Raw genomic sequence first — 16,472 nt, 5'->3', positions numbered from 1 at the left:
GTGGCATAAAATTAAAAATGTATATACACTTGCACAATATTACACAGTTAAGGAGAACAAGTTTTTTTTTAATGAAGATGAATGAAGGTTTTTGAAGGAGCACTTTCAAGCAATTTACGTTGTTTAAATAGTGGGTTAAGTTGGATTTGTTTTCCTCGGTATTTTTGGAAAATGAGAAGGTATATTTCGGTATATTTATGAGGGTCAAGCGGTATATTTCATCGATAAATCCGCGGTGACAGTGCCGTCCCAGCTCCACAGCAATGTTAGATTTAATTTATTTAAACAAATTAAACTGCAAGCCAAAGCCAGTGAAAAGTCTTTAACTCATTTGAGTGCTTTCAATTAAAATGTGTGCGACATTATAATTGGCTTTCGTTTCTGTTCTCGGGTGTGTGTGCGTGTTTCGTTTTACGTTTGATTTGTCATTCCTTTGCGGCGTTTGTTCGTTTGTCGCTTATTTTTGGTTAAACAAATTGCGATTTTTGTGTTTGTTTGGTGTAAGCACTTTATCTAATGGCATAAGCTTAGAATAAAGTATTTGACTAAATGGGCAATAAGTAATTGCAAATAGACAGCGGCACAATTGAAAAATGCAAATGTACAAAAACAGGTTGTCGAAACTCTTTCTCCTCCCTGCCCCTACTCTACCACTCCTCTCTCATTCTTTCTCTTTCACTCTGTCTGCTAATCGTACGCTTTGGTATTTCTTGCGGCATTTGTTGCCAAGAGGGGGAGAGCTTGTGCAAGTCAATGCACAGCATTAATTATACCCCAAGTAAAAGATACAAAGTAAAAGAAAAAGACAACAAAACCTATTTTCTTTCTACTATTATGCTGCTGTTTCCTCTGCTTCTGCCCTGCGTTTGAGGGGCGTTTGTGCTTCTTCTATGGGGCATGATTCATTTGGGTTTGTTTTGGATTTGTCTCCATTTTGTGCAACAGCAGCAGCAACAACTACCTGTGGAATGCCTTCCAAATGTCAAAGTTTACAACAGCTGTTTTGGCGCCAGTTCAAACTAGAAGCGAACTAGTTATTATGTAGTCTGTGGGCGATATCTTGATTAATCTTTTATCTTATTCTTTTTGCAGTTTTGCTGTTATCTTTTCGTGTTTTCTTTTGTGCGCTTTTGCGTGTGTATATGTGTGTGTGGTTACGTGCGTGTTTTTAGCAAAAACAAACCTATAAAATAACGGTGAAGCAAATGCAGAAAATGCCATCGCAAATCTTAAACGACGGCAGCAGTGGCGCCGGCAGTCTGAACAGCGCCAGCCTGGAGGCCAGCACTCCCAACAGCATTACGGTGAAGACCGCCTACAACGGCCAGGTCATCATCACCACCATCAACAAAAATGTCTCCTACGAGGAGCTCTGCTATGAAATACGCAACATATGCCGATTTCCCATCGATCAGGTTTGTTTTTCGGTTAACTGAAGTGTAGAAGAAGTGGCCCCTAAACAAAGATTCCTTTCCTTTGCAGCCGTTTACCATCAAGTGGGTGGACGAGGAGAATGATCCATGCACGATATCCACCAAAATGGAATTGGATGAAGCTATACGATTGTACGAGATGAACTACGATTCCCAATTGGTCATTCATGGTGAGTCCTAAGGAATTTCTTTGATTCGTGTAGGCTCTGAAATATTCCAATGATTCTCATAAAAGAAAACTGTGGTTAGATGTGAACAAAAGTAAAAGTTTGATAAGTAAAGGAGGTTACTCTACTTATCGTTGGAAAAGTAATCAACCAACTGAGTCACTGTACGGGTATATTTATATACCACTGCATACCGGTACGAACTTTCAATATATTTACTCAAGATAGTAGGAGTTGTGTACAATTTGTATTTTATATGGATATTTTTAAATGTTTTATGGCTCGTCTGCTTGTGGCGGATGTTTTATATCCAATTAGTAAACTTTCCTCAATGTTGTTTCCCTCAATTTTTATTGAATTATCTCTGAAAAGTAGGCAGCAATAAATCCATTAGCCAATAAGCAACATCATCAAAGTGGGTGCAGTATTTGAGCCTGCTTTAAAGCATTTAAGCTTGATTAAACAGGCTTAGAGCACAGAGGGGGTTTAATTAGTCTAATAAACTTGGGCATTTGCCGACTCTCACCCCTCTAAACCCAGACATTGCCGAAAGGGAAGAGCATCTCTCTGACTTAATAACATAAAATATTAATTAACTTGCACACACACACACACACACACTCTTAATTTGCCAGAGAACATGGCTTTTGGCATGGCCAAAGGCAACCAACGTTTTTCTCTATATTTCCATATAAATTCTGTTGACTCTTGGCTTGCCGGTCTTTTTTATAATTCATTATAATTAAATTGTTTGCTCAGTGTGGGCTTGGATTTTTTGGCTCATTTTTTTTGAGTTTTAATTTGCACTACAACATGTGGAAACAAACACATGCACATATGAAAACTCACTTTTTGTTAAACGTTTGTTCTTTATTTGGTTTCCCACAAAAAGAAAGGGCTTCGTTTGGCAAAGGACAAGCAGAGAACCCTTTTTACATGCAAGAAAAAACCAACAAAAATAAATTACTAAACAAATAAAATGGGCAGAAGGAGGAATACGCTTTAAATACTTTTAAAAACGAATATTTAACAACCAATATTAAGTGCATTTTAAGATTATCTAATCAAGTTTATTACCAAAGTTACATTTTCCCGATACGTTGCATTCTCTGTAGAGTGTTCCACAAGGTTAATCCGACCATCCCATATGTCCTCCATCCCAGCGTACCTGTGGCCATTTCGTATTCAGAACGCGTGTACATATACCCGGAAAGAGGAGAACTAACTGCAGGACAGATATGATAACTGCCAGCAGCACTAAACAAAGTTGAGCACGGGTCGCAGAGGATGGAAAAGAGCTTCCTTTTTCTGCCATTGTTTTTGTGTTTGGTGGGCCACACTTCCTGATATGTTGTGGCCATTTGGATGTACCACTCTCCTCCACAAAAAAACGAAATTATGGACCACATTGTTATACTCTTGCAGCGGGCATTTTAAAGTTGCTACATCTAAGATGATTCTCTTCTTGAAATTAAAAAAGGCACACAGGCGTAATTAAACTAAACGCGAGAACTTAATAGAATGAAGTTGCTTCAGGTAGTTAGAGATTAATTATTTATGTTACTTGTAGCTGTACAATTGAGGTGAACCATCTTTCTGTAAGGGTATAAAGAGCTTTGTCCTTCGCAGTTAGACTTCCTTCCATGTTGTTCTTTCTTTTTGTGTTGTGGCCACGTGTGAAAAAAGCGGATTAAGAGCATTCTGCCAGTGCGTGTGTGTGTGCGTATTGTGGGGGTATTATGTTACCTTTACATCTACTAGAACGGGCCGACACACACACACTCACGTCTGCCCGCTACCTGTACGTGTACATGTGTCGTAAAAGCATTACACGACAAGACTTGCAGCTCCCTCTACTACTCCCTACCGCCCCTGTCTGGTCTGTTGTTAGTGTGGTTACACTGGCTCTGTGCCAGTGTTGATTAGTAAATGGCAGTGTTGTTATGCCTGTACGTGTATGTGTTTTATAAGCCCTTGTTTCGGCTCCAGTTTGTAGGGGTGGGGGGAGGGCTCTTTGTGTATGTTGCCGGCTTACCTTCCGGTTTCATCTCCGGCCAAACAACAATGCTGGGACCACCCTCCTGTCCACTCCAAAACGGAACACTGAATAACTACGGTCGAAAAAAAACCAGCAACAGAAGTACCGTTATAATTTATACGCCTGCAATATGGCAACGCTGCCCAGCCGCACACAGGGACACACACGCATACGCGTCACAGAGGCAGGAAAAAACTTTATCCAGGTCCAAATAACTTTGGAGCACATAAGGTCGGTCGGTCGATACACAAAATGCCTTTACATCAGAGCGAGACAGAAGGCAGCGATGGAGACAGCCAGAAGGAGAGAGAGCATTTCCCCAAACGTAACAAAAAACAGCTGAGCCGATGCTGAGGCCCGGCATTGCCAGCTCGGTGTGTTTCAAGTTGGCCTGGCAATGCCCAAAGCGCCGGTCTGCGGCTTTTATTTGTCCTGCAAAAACAACTCCGCAGCGGAGGAGCCAGGCGCGGGAGAGCAGCCTTGCTCTTGCTCTCTCTCTGGTAGCTTTATTCCTCACCCGATACGAGAGGAATATCCCCAGCATAACGGGACTGTTTCGGAATTCACTCGCGCGTTGGCTGTTTGCCTGTGTGGAAGTGCCGTGCGGATCTCGAATCTCGAACCGACTCCGGGTACCCAAATCGTTATAGTCGCGCGTCTCGCCCACACACACACACATACCGTTACCGCAGTACATATATAATTTTATATATACATAGATGTATGTATATAAATATGTACATGTATTTGTGTACACACTTATAACGGCATAACGAGTTTTGCGGTGTAAAGTGAAAGCAATACCATAGACAAAGCCGAAAAAGTAACAAAAAAAAATCCGTGCCAAACAACATAATTTTATATAATTATAAGAACTTCTGCAAGACCCACACCCCAATCCTTCGTCTCTGACTCCTCGCCAACGCTGGTAATCCTGAAAATCGTATGAAAAAAATCAATTGCCCCTGGGCAACATTTTTTGACGGCTTCGCCGGCGTGCTAGCCGTCGTATTTCTGATTAGTTGCCATACAATTTCCTTTTTGGTAACGAATGCGTCCGTGTCAGCAAAAAAGACTGAAACGAGAATGATTAACATAAATTCATGTATTATTTCATGAATGAAACTTTTTAGCTGCTAATGAAGTGGAAACTTTTGGAATTTGTTACCTCAAGAAAGGCAATTGGACAAGGGACAGATGAATTTATGGAAATTTATGGCATCGCTACTTTTCTACAGTGCGGAAAGTAACTTGGGACATTTTCATCCTGTCTTGATTGTTAGTCGTAAAAAGAATTGAGGCGTTAAAGGCAAAGAATTCTTGGAGTTTGCAAAATACCTTCCTTTAAGTTGTTTAGGGATTTTATCCAAAGGATGGAATTCAATAATTCGTTTGGCGTTTAATGCAGATCGGTTTGCAGAATATTCCCTAATTTTACAGAAACATCAAGTGTTTTAAACACATATTGATGTTATATGTCTAACTCTCTTCCTGCCATTTTATGGGTAAACTTTGAATCGTTTCCGAAATGAAGAAGCAAGAGACATTCAGGCTAAAATCGAACCATTGATTTCCATGTTTTGTTCCATGTTCCGCTGGTATACTTTTGAAACACAGACGCACACAGAGAAACAGGCGACACATAAGGCTGGACGAGTGTGTGTATGTGTGAGAATCCCCACCCTAAACTTGACCCCAGCCATTTGCACTTCATCAAACGATGCCTGCACTAGCCGAATGTCTGTGCCAGACCAGAATCGCCAGAAACTTGCTCGAACAAATGGATATATCATATAGGCAGGCATATACATACAAAGGATTTACATACATATTTACACACACCAGAGCCAGAAGCTGCAGGGCAAAGGCATTTTACATTTTGGCAAGGCATTTTGTTGGCCAGGCTGTCGCAATGCCATTTAAACTTTTTCGTTTCTTTTTCCTGTTTGGCTGGGCTTTGTCCCAAAAGGCGCCCGCCACCCCCCGCCAACCAGGTGTTCGTTCTGCAGCCTCCGCAAAAAGTAAAATCAGCAAATTTCCACTTCTCTCTGAATTGGTTTTCAGAATTCTTGGGATCCAGGTTTTTTTTTGTTTCTGTAGCCTTTGGGATGATAAGCCCCTGGCGTGGGCTGGTCCCCATTATGATTGTTTGGCAAATTTTAATGATGCCATTGGGCTTAATGAAATTATTGTTAGTTCAGCCAACAAGAAGTCCACTTTAAAGCAAAACTGGGGAAGGGATTGAATTTTGTAAGGTCTTCCATTTCGTATGCACACAACGTCCCTTTGCTTCACCCACGCCATAACGCCCGGTATTTTTCGTGGAAACTTTATATTGCCACAGCATCCATCCTTCCACGTTAAACCATCCACCACCCTGTTGGGTGTGAAATTTTATAACTGTGTAGGAGCCGAAGTGGGAGCAGGTGCCCCGGCTTAGTCCTTGGACGTGGCCTCTTGACGTCACTCGGCCCAACCGAATTGATGTTTAACTATTGATGCCCGATGCGGCTTGTAGCTTAGCTGGCATCCAGGAGATTGTTTCGCATCTCTCCAGATGGCCATTGCCTGCTTATGTTTATCGTTGCATGGCATGGCAAGGCTTGGACGAGCTTGAACTGGAACTGGACTGCTCTCAAACATTTGTTTGCCGAGTGGAAAGGGGCCTTATTATAATGGGGGGGTGTAGCTGAATATGAAAGATTTATTAGTTCAGTGATGTAAGAAGCTTGGCTGTTGGAGTTCTCTTAATATTGGGAATATTTAAATGGGTTATAAATGTCAATAACAAATATAATAAATAATCGAATTAATAGGCAGTCGATAAGGCTTCAATTATAATTACATTTGAATTATCCCATTAGCACTTGCTTATTAAAATACAAAATGATGAACATAAATGGCAAATGTCTAAATCAGATAAGAATTAAATTATATTTATTGTGCTGGCTGAGAAAGGAGAAGAATAATTGTATGATTTTACACTTTCTGAAATGCTCGAAAATAATTGCCATATTCAATTGCCATCGTTTCGTATTATCTATCTGAGAGCTTGCTGTTAATATCACCATCATCCGAAAGACTGCCTAATCAATTCTCTTGGTCTCTAGAGCTTTCAGGGGCGCAACGGTTGGAGAAGAGTAGCTTGGGAGGTCTCCTCTGTGTGGTTTTGTGTGGGATGTTTTCCCCTCCTGGGCATACAAGCAGGCAACCAATATTCATGCTCCAATTACAGGAAAAAGAATGCCGGCCGTGCCAGCACCCAAGTGTTTATATTTAGCAAATGATGTAGAGGAGAGGGTGAGAGATGGGAGATACATATATATACACCGATTGAGTGGGAATGAGAGAGAAGTAAGCCAAGTTCTGAAATGCATCACTTTGGGGTCTTGCCTGCCCCTCGAGACTGCATCATCAGCAGATAAACCAGAGGAAGGCGGAGGGAAACTGGGCGATGTAAAATGAGGACCAAACAAAAGGATTTGCTTGCCTTGTCACGAGAAAGCTCTTGAGTCAAGTGCCGGCTGTCCGTCCACCTAAGCAGCCCTTGGAATTGGCCCCAGCCTCAGTATCGGTGCTGGCATCAACGCTAGACTCATACTTCCAGTCCCAAGTCGCTAGTCCGTCCGTCCCCAGCATCAGCTTTCGACCCACTTGGCCCCTCGTTAATCATGCGAATTATGCATGAAAGTGGAGTACTTAATTTCAATTGTCTAAACAACAACGTCAGCGACAAGCGATTTCGATGTGACCTACCAATACACTTGAAGAAAATTTTCTATTTACACTTGACTGCATTAGTGGGTGGGTGGCAGGGTAGAGCGTATAGCGAATTGCATACTTATGAGGGTGAGCAACTGAGTAAATTTCCCTGCGCGTGTCTCACAGTGAGAGATGCCAGGCGACCCAGAGAGAGAGAGAGAAAGCTTTTGTACAAGGTGTATTTATTCCGAGGTGAACTGTCGATGATTTTCCTTGCCACGCTTTCGCAGTCTGTCTATGAGTTAATTAATTGAAAAGAGCGAACTCTATTTGTCATTCAATTTAGTTATAATTGAAACTCTGATACCTTATCGTAGAAAATAATCTTAGGAGAGTTCAACACAGAAACCGAAGCTATATTGAACAACCAAACAGTGCGACATTGGGAGAGCACATTCTGGCTATACTTTCCACCCTTTAAAAATACACCTTTCTCCTGCTCTGGCTCTCTTCATCTTTCAGCTGCTGCTTGGCTGCTTAGCTGCTGCTCCGCTTCCGCTTCTCCTTCTGCTTCTGCTTCTTTTTCACGCCTTTGTCAATTTGCAGCAACTTGTGCGCTCGTTTGACTTGGGTTAAATTGTTTGTGATTGTCGTCGCAGCAACTGTCGCTGCAAAAGTTTGTGCCAGGCCAGTGTGTGTGTGTGTTTATTTGTTCGAGTGTGTGTGTGTGTGTTCGCCTTGACAGAGTTGTCAGCTGTTTCACTTGCATTTCTTACCGTTCGCTTTCTCTCTTGCCCAGTCTCTCTCGTTCGCTCTTTGGCCCATTATTACACAATTTATATATTTTTTTTAGGTGTGGTTTCTGCGGCAACGGCGTCTGTATGTGACGCCCACACACCGGCCACGCCCTTAGCACGCTCATGGTCGGTCGGGTATCCTTGCAAAAAAAAGCTGTTCTTGCTTTTGTTTTAATCAATCATTTTTTACAAAACTGTGCGCTGTTTGTGGTAGTTGATCGGCATGCAAGGGGCCCCCCCGGGAGATTGGTGGATGGGGGACTTGCAAAGTTTGCATAGTTTCTAGTCGCGGCCTCTGGCGTTTTTGCCATGTAACTGTAATTGCAGTTGGGACCTTGTTCCGCTTTGCTCTGGTACTTCTTCTTCATCCTCTGCCGCCGCCGCAGCTTGTTCTTCGTTACTTTGTTATGCGCTCCATTTGTGGAACATAAAGAGACCGGGCACAGTGGGAAGTTGATAGGTTAAAAACCGGGTTATTTGAAGGGATAGTAAAGTGGATGCTTCTAGCAGAGATTTACATTTTGGTTGAATCTTTTGCTTTCAAATTGAGCTCGGATTTTTACAACAAGTTGTTGCCCACTTTCAGACCACTGTGCATGAGCCTCACAGGCATATTACATGAACCCAGTCTGCGACTCGTTGTTGTTGTGTGCGTGTGCCCTCAACTCGAACGTCCTTTGAGGACACTGCCAGTCTATGCAAATTTGTGCGGCAATTAATAGTGATTTGAAGTCAAGTGCAAAAGCCGATTAAAGCGATAACCAAAATCGAATCGTAATTCGTCGGGAAAACGAGAAATCCAACCATCAAATAGAAGATGGCCTGGGGATACTGGTCTGCCACGACTGTGGATCGTGGACGGTCGCCGCGTCGCCTGACACAGTGCGCCCCGCTGCCCGTGAACATAGTGCAGCAGGAGGAGGAGGAGGAGCAGCAGCCGCAACAGCCGTTGCCGCAATCATGCATACCCCAGCAGCAGCAACAGCAGCAGCAGCCGCATCAGCATCAACATCAACATCAGCAACAACAATCGCAAACCTGCCCCAGCACGCCGTCAGCGAATCAACATGGAAGTGGCAATCTCTGCTACAGTCCATCGTGTCGGTCGCGCTGTTCGAGTCCGTGTCCGGGCTCACCCTGCGGTTCCATAACACCGCCACCACCGCCGCTGCTGACGTCCTCGCAGCAGCATCTCCACTCGAACAAGAACTGTCCCGCTGCCCAGCAGCTGATGACACATCTGGACTATGCGGCCAGGAGGCAGTCTTTGGATCAGCTGGATAGTCCGCAGGTACTACAGCAGAGATATTCCACTTAAAAAGAGCTCTGCTTGAAGGATAATTGATCATTGATGATGATTGAATTAATTCTATGATAAGTGGGTAGTTTAAAAGAAAAAGTACTCAAATACTCACCCATTTATCGTTGTTGAATCAGTTGCTTCAATGGAGGAATCGATCGGTAATAGGAACTCAATCTCAAGCAGAGCTCTCTACCAAACGAGTCTAAATCTATGGCACTCTGACCCTGATCTCTGTATCTATTATATCTCTCTCTCCTCTCAAAAGTCCAAATACTTCGACATTCAGGCCAATCAGCTGTCGGACATCATGTGCCGCGGTGCTGTGGTCAGCTCCATACAATCGGCAAATAACACGCTAACACGCGGCGTCTCGTTGCACAGTCGCAGCGGCAGTGCTCATGGAAGCCACCACGGCAGTCACCATGGGAGTCACCATAGCCACAGTCATCATGGGAGTGCCCATGGTTCGTTGGGCTGCCTCCAGGGGGGCGTAAGTGTGGGTGTGGGTGTCGGAACTGGAAGCACTGGGAGCATTGGTATGATGTCGGCGGGTCACATCGATACCGGCGACTATGATGTGCCGCACCCGCACCCGTACACACATCACTATATGCAGACAACGGCATCGGTGACACCCCCGCGTGGCAGCCTGAGCCGGCCGGGATCGGCGGGAGCCGTGTGTGCCGGCCACGACTCCGGATCGGACTCCAGTCAGGGCTGTGGCGGCTCCATTATGGGTGGAATGCTTGTCATGGGCCATCCTGGGCACATGGGCAGCCTGGGACACCACAGCACGGGCAGCGGATCGCTGGGACGGTGTTCGAGTCGGTGCCACAACACGAACACCACAACCACCGATGACTCGGGCGGCGGCAGCAGCGGTGGCGGCGGTGGAGGCGTTGGCACTGGCAGTGCCTCAATCGCCGTGGGAATGCCGGGCATGCTGATTGACTACCATCATGGCCATCACAGTGGCAGCGCCGGCAGTGGCCTCAACGGCTGTGGATCAGGCAGCATCGCCGGCGGAAGCATTGGAGGGCGCAGCAGTGTCCTGGGCACCATTCACAACGGCCACGGCCATCATCATCAGCAATATCATCACGAGTGCATTCACTATGAGCGTCTGCCTATTCCCGTGCCCATTCCGACAGTGCCCATGGGCGTGGCACTGCCACAGCAGCAGCAGCAGATGCCGCCTCAAATGCTGCCGCAGCATCAACTGCAGTCGGAGGAGGAAATTGAGCCGGCCTATGCGACAGGTAAATGGATAAGTTCCACATCGTAAAGAGATTCGTTCCGCTTCCAGCTAAAAACCATAATTTTAGTTTTAATTTATTTTTGTTGTATCCATCAATAAATATTTTGTTTTCTTGACAAAAATGGTAATTTATGTTTTATGTTAGTTATGCATGTTGTTTTGGCACTAAAAGTTGCCGTGGTTTGACTTCATTTTAATACTGTTTAACCCATCCCTGAGCTTATCGTGGAAGCCCCATTTGTTGCGCTCTTACTTGCTCCCAATTAGACGGACGACGGTCTTGGCGTTCGGTTATTGTGACAATTCAATCGACCACTTGCGCACTTGAGGCTGATTCTGTTTTGTTTCGCACTTGATTTTATTGTTCTTTTGTTATGTTTTTGGTTCTCTCTGACTCTGACTCTGTCTATGCCTCTGCGTCTGCTTTTCCTTCTCCGTTCCGTTCCGTTCCATTGTGGGGCGCTCAGTTTACTGTTGAAAGTCGCGCGGTGACGACGCCCCGCGCGTGCCAAAAGCGCCTTAACATCTTTTAACTGGAACATCACCCCAATTCTCTCTTCTTGCCAGCCAATTGGTCATTGTTTTCTTGGCTCCAGTGACCTATGAACCGGCCACAGCCCCGCACAAAGCAGACACATACCCGCCATCGACCACAATGATCATCTGGAGCGGCTTCTGCGAGGCGGCCCAAATATATAGCACTCAGACGGCGACGTTTATGAGTGGTGGGCCATCGTGTTAGTATTGCAAGTGTTGCACCCTCCCTATAAAGAGGCTCAGTTAGGAAAAGTGACATTTACCGAAAGTGTAATTTATTTTTTTAATCGAAGAAAGTGGATATGTATCTGTAGATCTTTGCATTAAAAGCACTTACTTCCGTTCCTTTGTTAGTCCGACCTTCAGGCTGATTAAGCCTAGTCCGTTATGAGTAATTTGATGGCATATCGCACCTTTTTAGCCACACATTCGCGTCTAACTGTGTTTCAAAATGTATTTCCCCAGGCCTCCTAGTCATAAACTTTGCTTACCCGCCACGTTATCTCCTGGGGCAAAGCATTTACGAGGTATAAAAAAATTACAGTAACCGGCAGAAACAGCGAAAAAAAAAAAGCAAAACAACAGAAACCAAACAAATTTTTGTCGCTCATATCAGCATTGATAAAAGCAACCTACACTTGTGTGTACACACAGACGTGTGTGTGTGTGAGTGTGTGAAATATTAAATTCTAGGTCAATGCAAGGCATGGGGCAACGCAATATGTAGAATCTATCACTATTATAACCTTGTAGACAGGCAGAATTATTGAACCCAGGCAGAGCAGATACACTTGGGACACTTTAATTGAATTATGCATGAATGATGAGCCACAAGCAGCGAATCCCTGACAGCCGAACAAGTGGTCTCAATTGATGGACTAGCCGCCCGGAAAAGCTTAATTAACATTACTTCGGAAAAGGGAGAGCGATAAAGCGAGAGTGGAGTGTGAGGGAACCCTTCCATCCATCTATCTATCTAACTCACACACTCCCCCCACTCCATGGCTCATTCTATAGTTGTAGTTGTGTGTGTATCTCTCTCTCGTGCTGTCTGTATTCTCCAAGTGGTGCGTAGCAGAAAGATAAGGGGCGCTGGTTGGCAAATGGATTGTCTGAGTGCAGTTCCACAGTCGTGGAACGGGTGCTGGCTGGTTAACAAGCCGACAGCAGACAGCAATACATGTGGCTGGGACGGAATCCGTTTATAAGTAAAAATCGCTGAATAAAATCACATTAAATTGATAAGCGAGGGACCCCAGGGACTGGCAATAAAAGACCACCCACACGATGGGCAAACTAGCTTTCCGTAAGCATTGGGCCCAGCCATAACAAAATCAGTGACGTGACCAAATCCGCTATAAACATTGTGTACATGCCACAAGCATTTTTGACAAACAAACCTTTTCCTTTTAATGTTTCAGTATTTCCCAATGTTCCTCAAGCGCCTGGATTGTCCTGCGATGGTGAAGATCGTAAGTATATCGTATATCGTAAGTAAACAAATAAAACTTATTATAAATCAAAATCTCACCTCATAGGCAGCATCTATCGACGTGGTGCTCGACGGTGGCGTAAGTTGTATCGCGTCAACGGACACATTTTCCAGGCCAAACGTTTCAATCGCGTGAGTATCCAACACAGAAAATAACACACAAGAATCATTCAATCCATAAATGCATTTCCCTTATCGATTGCAGCGTGCTTTCTGTGCCTATTGCCAGGATCGTATCTGGGGCCTGGGGCGACAGGGTTTCAAGTGCATACAATGCAAGCTGCTGGTGCACAAGAAGTGCCACAAGCTGGTGCAGAAGCACTGCACCGACCAGCCAGAGCCATTGGTCAAGGAGCGGGCCGAGGAGTCGAGCGACCCGATGCCGGTGCCATTGCCCCCGCTGCCATATGAGGCAATGGGCGGCAGCTCGGATGCCTGCGAGACGCACGATCATGCGCACATCGTGGCCCCGCCACCGCCCGACGATCCCCTGGAGCCTGGCACCCAGCGCCAGTACTCGCTGAACGACTTTGAGCTGATACGCGTTATCGGTCGCGGTAGCTATGCCAAGGTGCTAATGGTGGAGCTACGGCGCACGCGTCGCATCTACGCCATGAAGGTGATCAAGAAGGCTCTGGTCACCGACGACGAGGACATCGACTGGGTGCAGACGGAGAAGCATGTATTTGAGACGGCGTCAAACCATCCGTTCCTGGTGGGACTGCACTCGTGCTTCCAGACGCCGTCGCGTCTCTTCTTTGTCATTGAGTTCGTCCGCGGAGGCGATCTGATGTACCACATGCAGCGCCAGAGGCGGCTGCCCGAGGAGCACGCCCGCTTCTATGCGGCGGAGATAAGTCTGGCGCTGAACTTCCTCCACGAAAAGGGAATCATCTATCGCGATCTGAAGCTGGACAACGTGCTGCTCGACCACGAGGGCCACATCAAGCTTACCGACTACGGCATGTGCAAGGAGGGCATTCGCTCGGGCGACACAACCTCCACGTTCTGCGGCACACCCAACTACATTGCCCCAGAGATCCTACGTGGCGAGGACTACGGCTTCTCCGTCGACTGGTGGGCATTGGGCGTCTTGCTCTATGAGATGCTGGCCGGACGCAGTCCATTCGACTTGGCCGGTGCCTCTGAGAATCCAGATCAGGTGAGTTTTTCTTTAAAAAAATTAAAGTGCGACTAATAATATTGTAAATGTTTACCCAGAACACGGAGGATTATCTGTTCCAAGTGATTCTGGAAAAGACCATTCGTATACCGCGCTCCTTGAGCGTTCGGGCTGCCTCTGTCCTCAAAGGTTTCCTCAACAAGAATCCCGCTGATCGTTTGGGCTGCCATCGGGAGTCCGCCTTCATGGATATCGTCAGCCATCCGTTCTTCAAGAACATGGATTGGGAATTGGTAAGTTCGACAAATTTTACTCTTTTCTTTTTCTTGCTATGTCTGTGTATGGGCTGTATAAAATTGTTTATGATGATGATAATGTCTCGAGGGAATGGTTTACACCAGGATATTGACGCACTGGAGGCAGATGGTAGGGATAATTACGAAATGCAAGAGCTATCACAACAATCTCTTGCTTAATGAACGATCCGCAACTATAATAAACTTCTAGATTGACCCTGAACAGTAGTCCAATCGGTCCTATGACTGCACCGCCAGCTGGCATTGAATCAATGGCCAAATCAAGTTGAAGATAAGCTTGCTGATAGCCAACTAACGTAACTGCAATCATTATAGAGCATTTTTCTTTAATATTATCTTCGGTTCTGTGATGATGTCTATGATATGTACAAGCATTTCTTTATTTATTACACACGCATTAAATTACGTGTATGAAGATTGCACAGAAGGAGGTGCAACCGCCTTATATACCAAATCTGGATCCTGGCGATCCCTATGTGACAACCAATTTCGATGCTCAATTTACTCGCGAACCGCCCGAACTATCGCCCGACGATCCGTAAGTTTATTCGAGAACCCCACACGAAAGACAAGATGGTATAGAAACATCAGCGTTTCCTCGTTGTTTATTTCAGTTAGTTTTTGTTTTTCCTTTGCATGAGATATTGTCCTTGAAAGATCGTTTTTAGCGTCAAAGACTAACACTGCAGGTAATTGTGCGTATCAATCAGCCACATTTCGACCATGTCCCTGCCATCGACCCGCTGCCTATTACTTCTAATAACAGATCAGACCTCGTTTACATACATACATACTCTCTATGTATTTTATCATCGTCATGATCATGCTCAAAACACGACAAGGAAATGAATGAGAAAAGCTTGTCTTTATGTTTTTGCCTGAGGAAATTGGCTGAGAATTTTGTTTATGGTTTACCAAACATTCATTATGATTTTCTACTATCCTCATATGCGATCCATCCACCGTCATGCAGCTTGAGCGCAAACAGGTCACGCCACCATTCAAGCCACGCTTAGACTCAGACCGCGACTTGGCCAACTTCCCGCCCGAGTTCACTGGCGAGGCCGTGCAGCTAACCCCGGATGATGAGTAAGTTGACAGATGAGATCTACCCACCCCTACACTTTGGATACTTCATTAGCTTTTTAAACTATTATTTTGTATGATTATATCTAATTTATTCACTTCATTCCCACAGTCATGTCATTGACAATATTGATCAGTCGGAGTTCGAGGGCTTTGAGTATGTGAATCCCTTGCTGATGTCCCTGGAGGATTGCGTCTGACACCACGAAACATGTGACTTACATCCGTACAATGTAAGGGTAAGTATTATTAATCAATCATTTATGGAAGTTGAATATTAATCTTGGTCCTTTTTGTTAGCTTTACGGCGAAGACTCCAGTGATTACGATTCTGTGGCCGATGATTTGAGTCTCTTGCATTTGAATAGTGCAGGAGGTGCAGTGGCGGCGGTGACTGGCGGTGGGCCAGTCAATGCCAATAACAATCTAAACCAGCAGCAACATTATCGCCAGCAGCAGCAGCAACAGAAACAACAGCAATATCATCCTCATTCAGTATACTCACAGCAGCAGCAACAACAGCAGCAACAGATGCTGCAACTTCAACAGCAGCAGCAGGTTCAGCAGCAACAACATCATCTTCATAATGGTAATAATATCAATCATAATAATCAAATGCAAGCAAATAATAATAAAAGTCTACTGCAGCACATGTTTTGCCTTCCATTGAACTAATTAAAATAACGAATTAGATAAAGCAACATGCAACAACAATGAGCAACACAACAGCAACAACTAGCAGAGCAACTTAAAAAAAAGAAAAAAGAAAAAAAAATAAACCACAGAAAAACCCAATTTAAAGTTAAAACAAATTAAAAATGGCACAACTACCAAAATTATATAATCTTCTTAAAAGCAGATACTATTTCTCGTAAACAAACTCTATATATTATATACATGAAAGAAAGGACAAAAACTAAAAAGAAAGAAAGTCACAAGTTGCGAGTATTACACACTAAACAACATTAAGTATGAGAGAAACGATTACTTTACTACTTAAGCACCTAGGCAGCCCCGACTCTAAAACACTTTCATAACTCAATGCAAGACTTTTCAGCCAGAAACCCTGTGGAGGCGACTCCCAGGTGTATCCCAAGAAACCATTTTTAAGCTACATCAAATACGAGTATATATATATAATATAATTTTTAAACGTTTAACAGCAACAAAAGACATTTCAATGTTAATTTTACTAGATGGTGTGTGTGCGGAGAGTAGG

At 44.5% G+C, this 16,472-nt stretch overlaps 1 protein-coding gene across 12 annotated transcripts; it reads left to right on the top strand.

Annotated features, from left to right (window-relative positions):
• Positions 1-234: 234 nt before the first annotated feature.
• LOC117592708 (atypical protein kinase C) lies at positions 235-16,276 on the top strand. 12 transcript variants are annotated; one of them, XR_004574568.1, is made up of 11 exons: positions 4,324-4,461; positions 8,724-9,428; positions 9,706-10,699; positions 12,657-12,707; positions 12,774-12,859; positions 12,933-13,889; positions 13,949-14,143; positions 14,584-14,705; positions 15,366-15,492; positions 15,554-15,842; positions 15,902-16,276. XR_004574568.1 is itself a non-coding variant. In XM_034286678.1 (10 exons), the coding sequence occupies exons 2-9, from the start codon at positions 1,206-1,208 to the stop codon at positions 15,451-15,453; spliced, it is 1,830 nt and encodes a 609-aa protein (XP_034142569.1). In that variant the 5' UTR covers positions 235-500; positions 1,093-1,205; the 3' UTR covers positions 15,454-15,492; positions 15,554-16,276. The 12 variants fall into 12 exon arrangements, 11 of the variants coding, with proteins under 11 accessions (XP_034142569.1, XP_034142570.1, XP_034142571.1 ...); XM_034286678.1 differs by lacking the exons at positions 4,324-4,461; positions 8,724-9,428; positions 9,706-10,699 and adding exons at positions 235-500; positions 1,093-1,415; positions 1,483-1,603 and having other exon boundaries at positions 15,554-16,276; XM_034286679.1 differs by lacking the exons at positions 4,324-4,461; positions 8,724-9,428; positions 9,706-10,699 and adding exons at positions 236-391; positions 1,093-1,415; positions 1,483-1,603 and having other exon boundaries at positions 15,554-16,276.
• The last annotated feature ends 196 nt before the right edge of the window (positions 16,277-16,472 follow it).

This window comes from Drosophila guanche, unplaced genomic scaffold (genome assembly GCF_900245975.1).
Source record: "Drosophila guanche unplaced genomic scaffold, DGUA_6, whole genome shotgun sequence".
Taxonomy (NCBI): domain Eukaryota; kingdom Metazoa; phylum Arthropoda; class Insecta; order Diptera; family Drosophilidae; genus Drosophila; species Drosophila guanche.
This window is presented reverse-complemented; position numbering and strand designations above follow the sequence as displayed.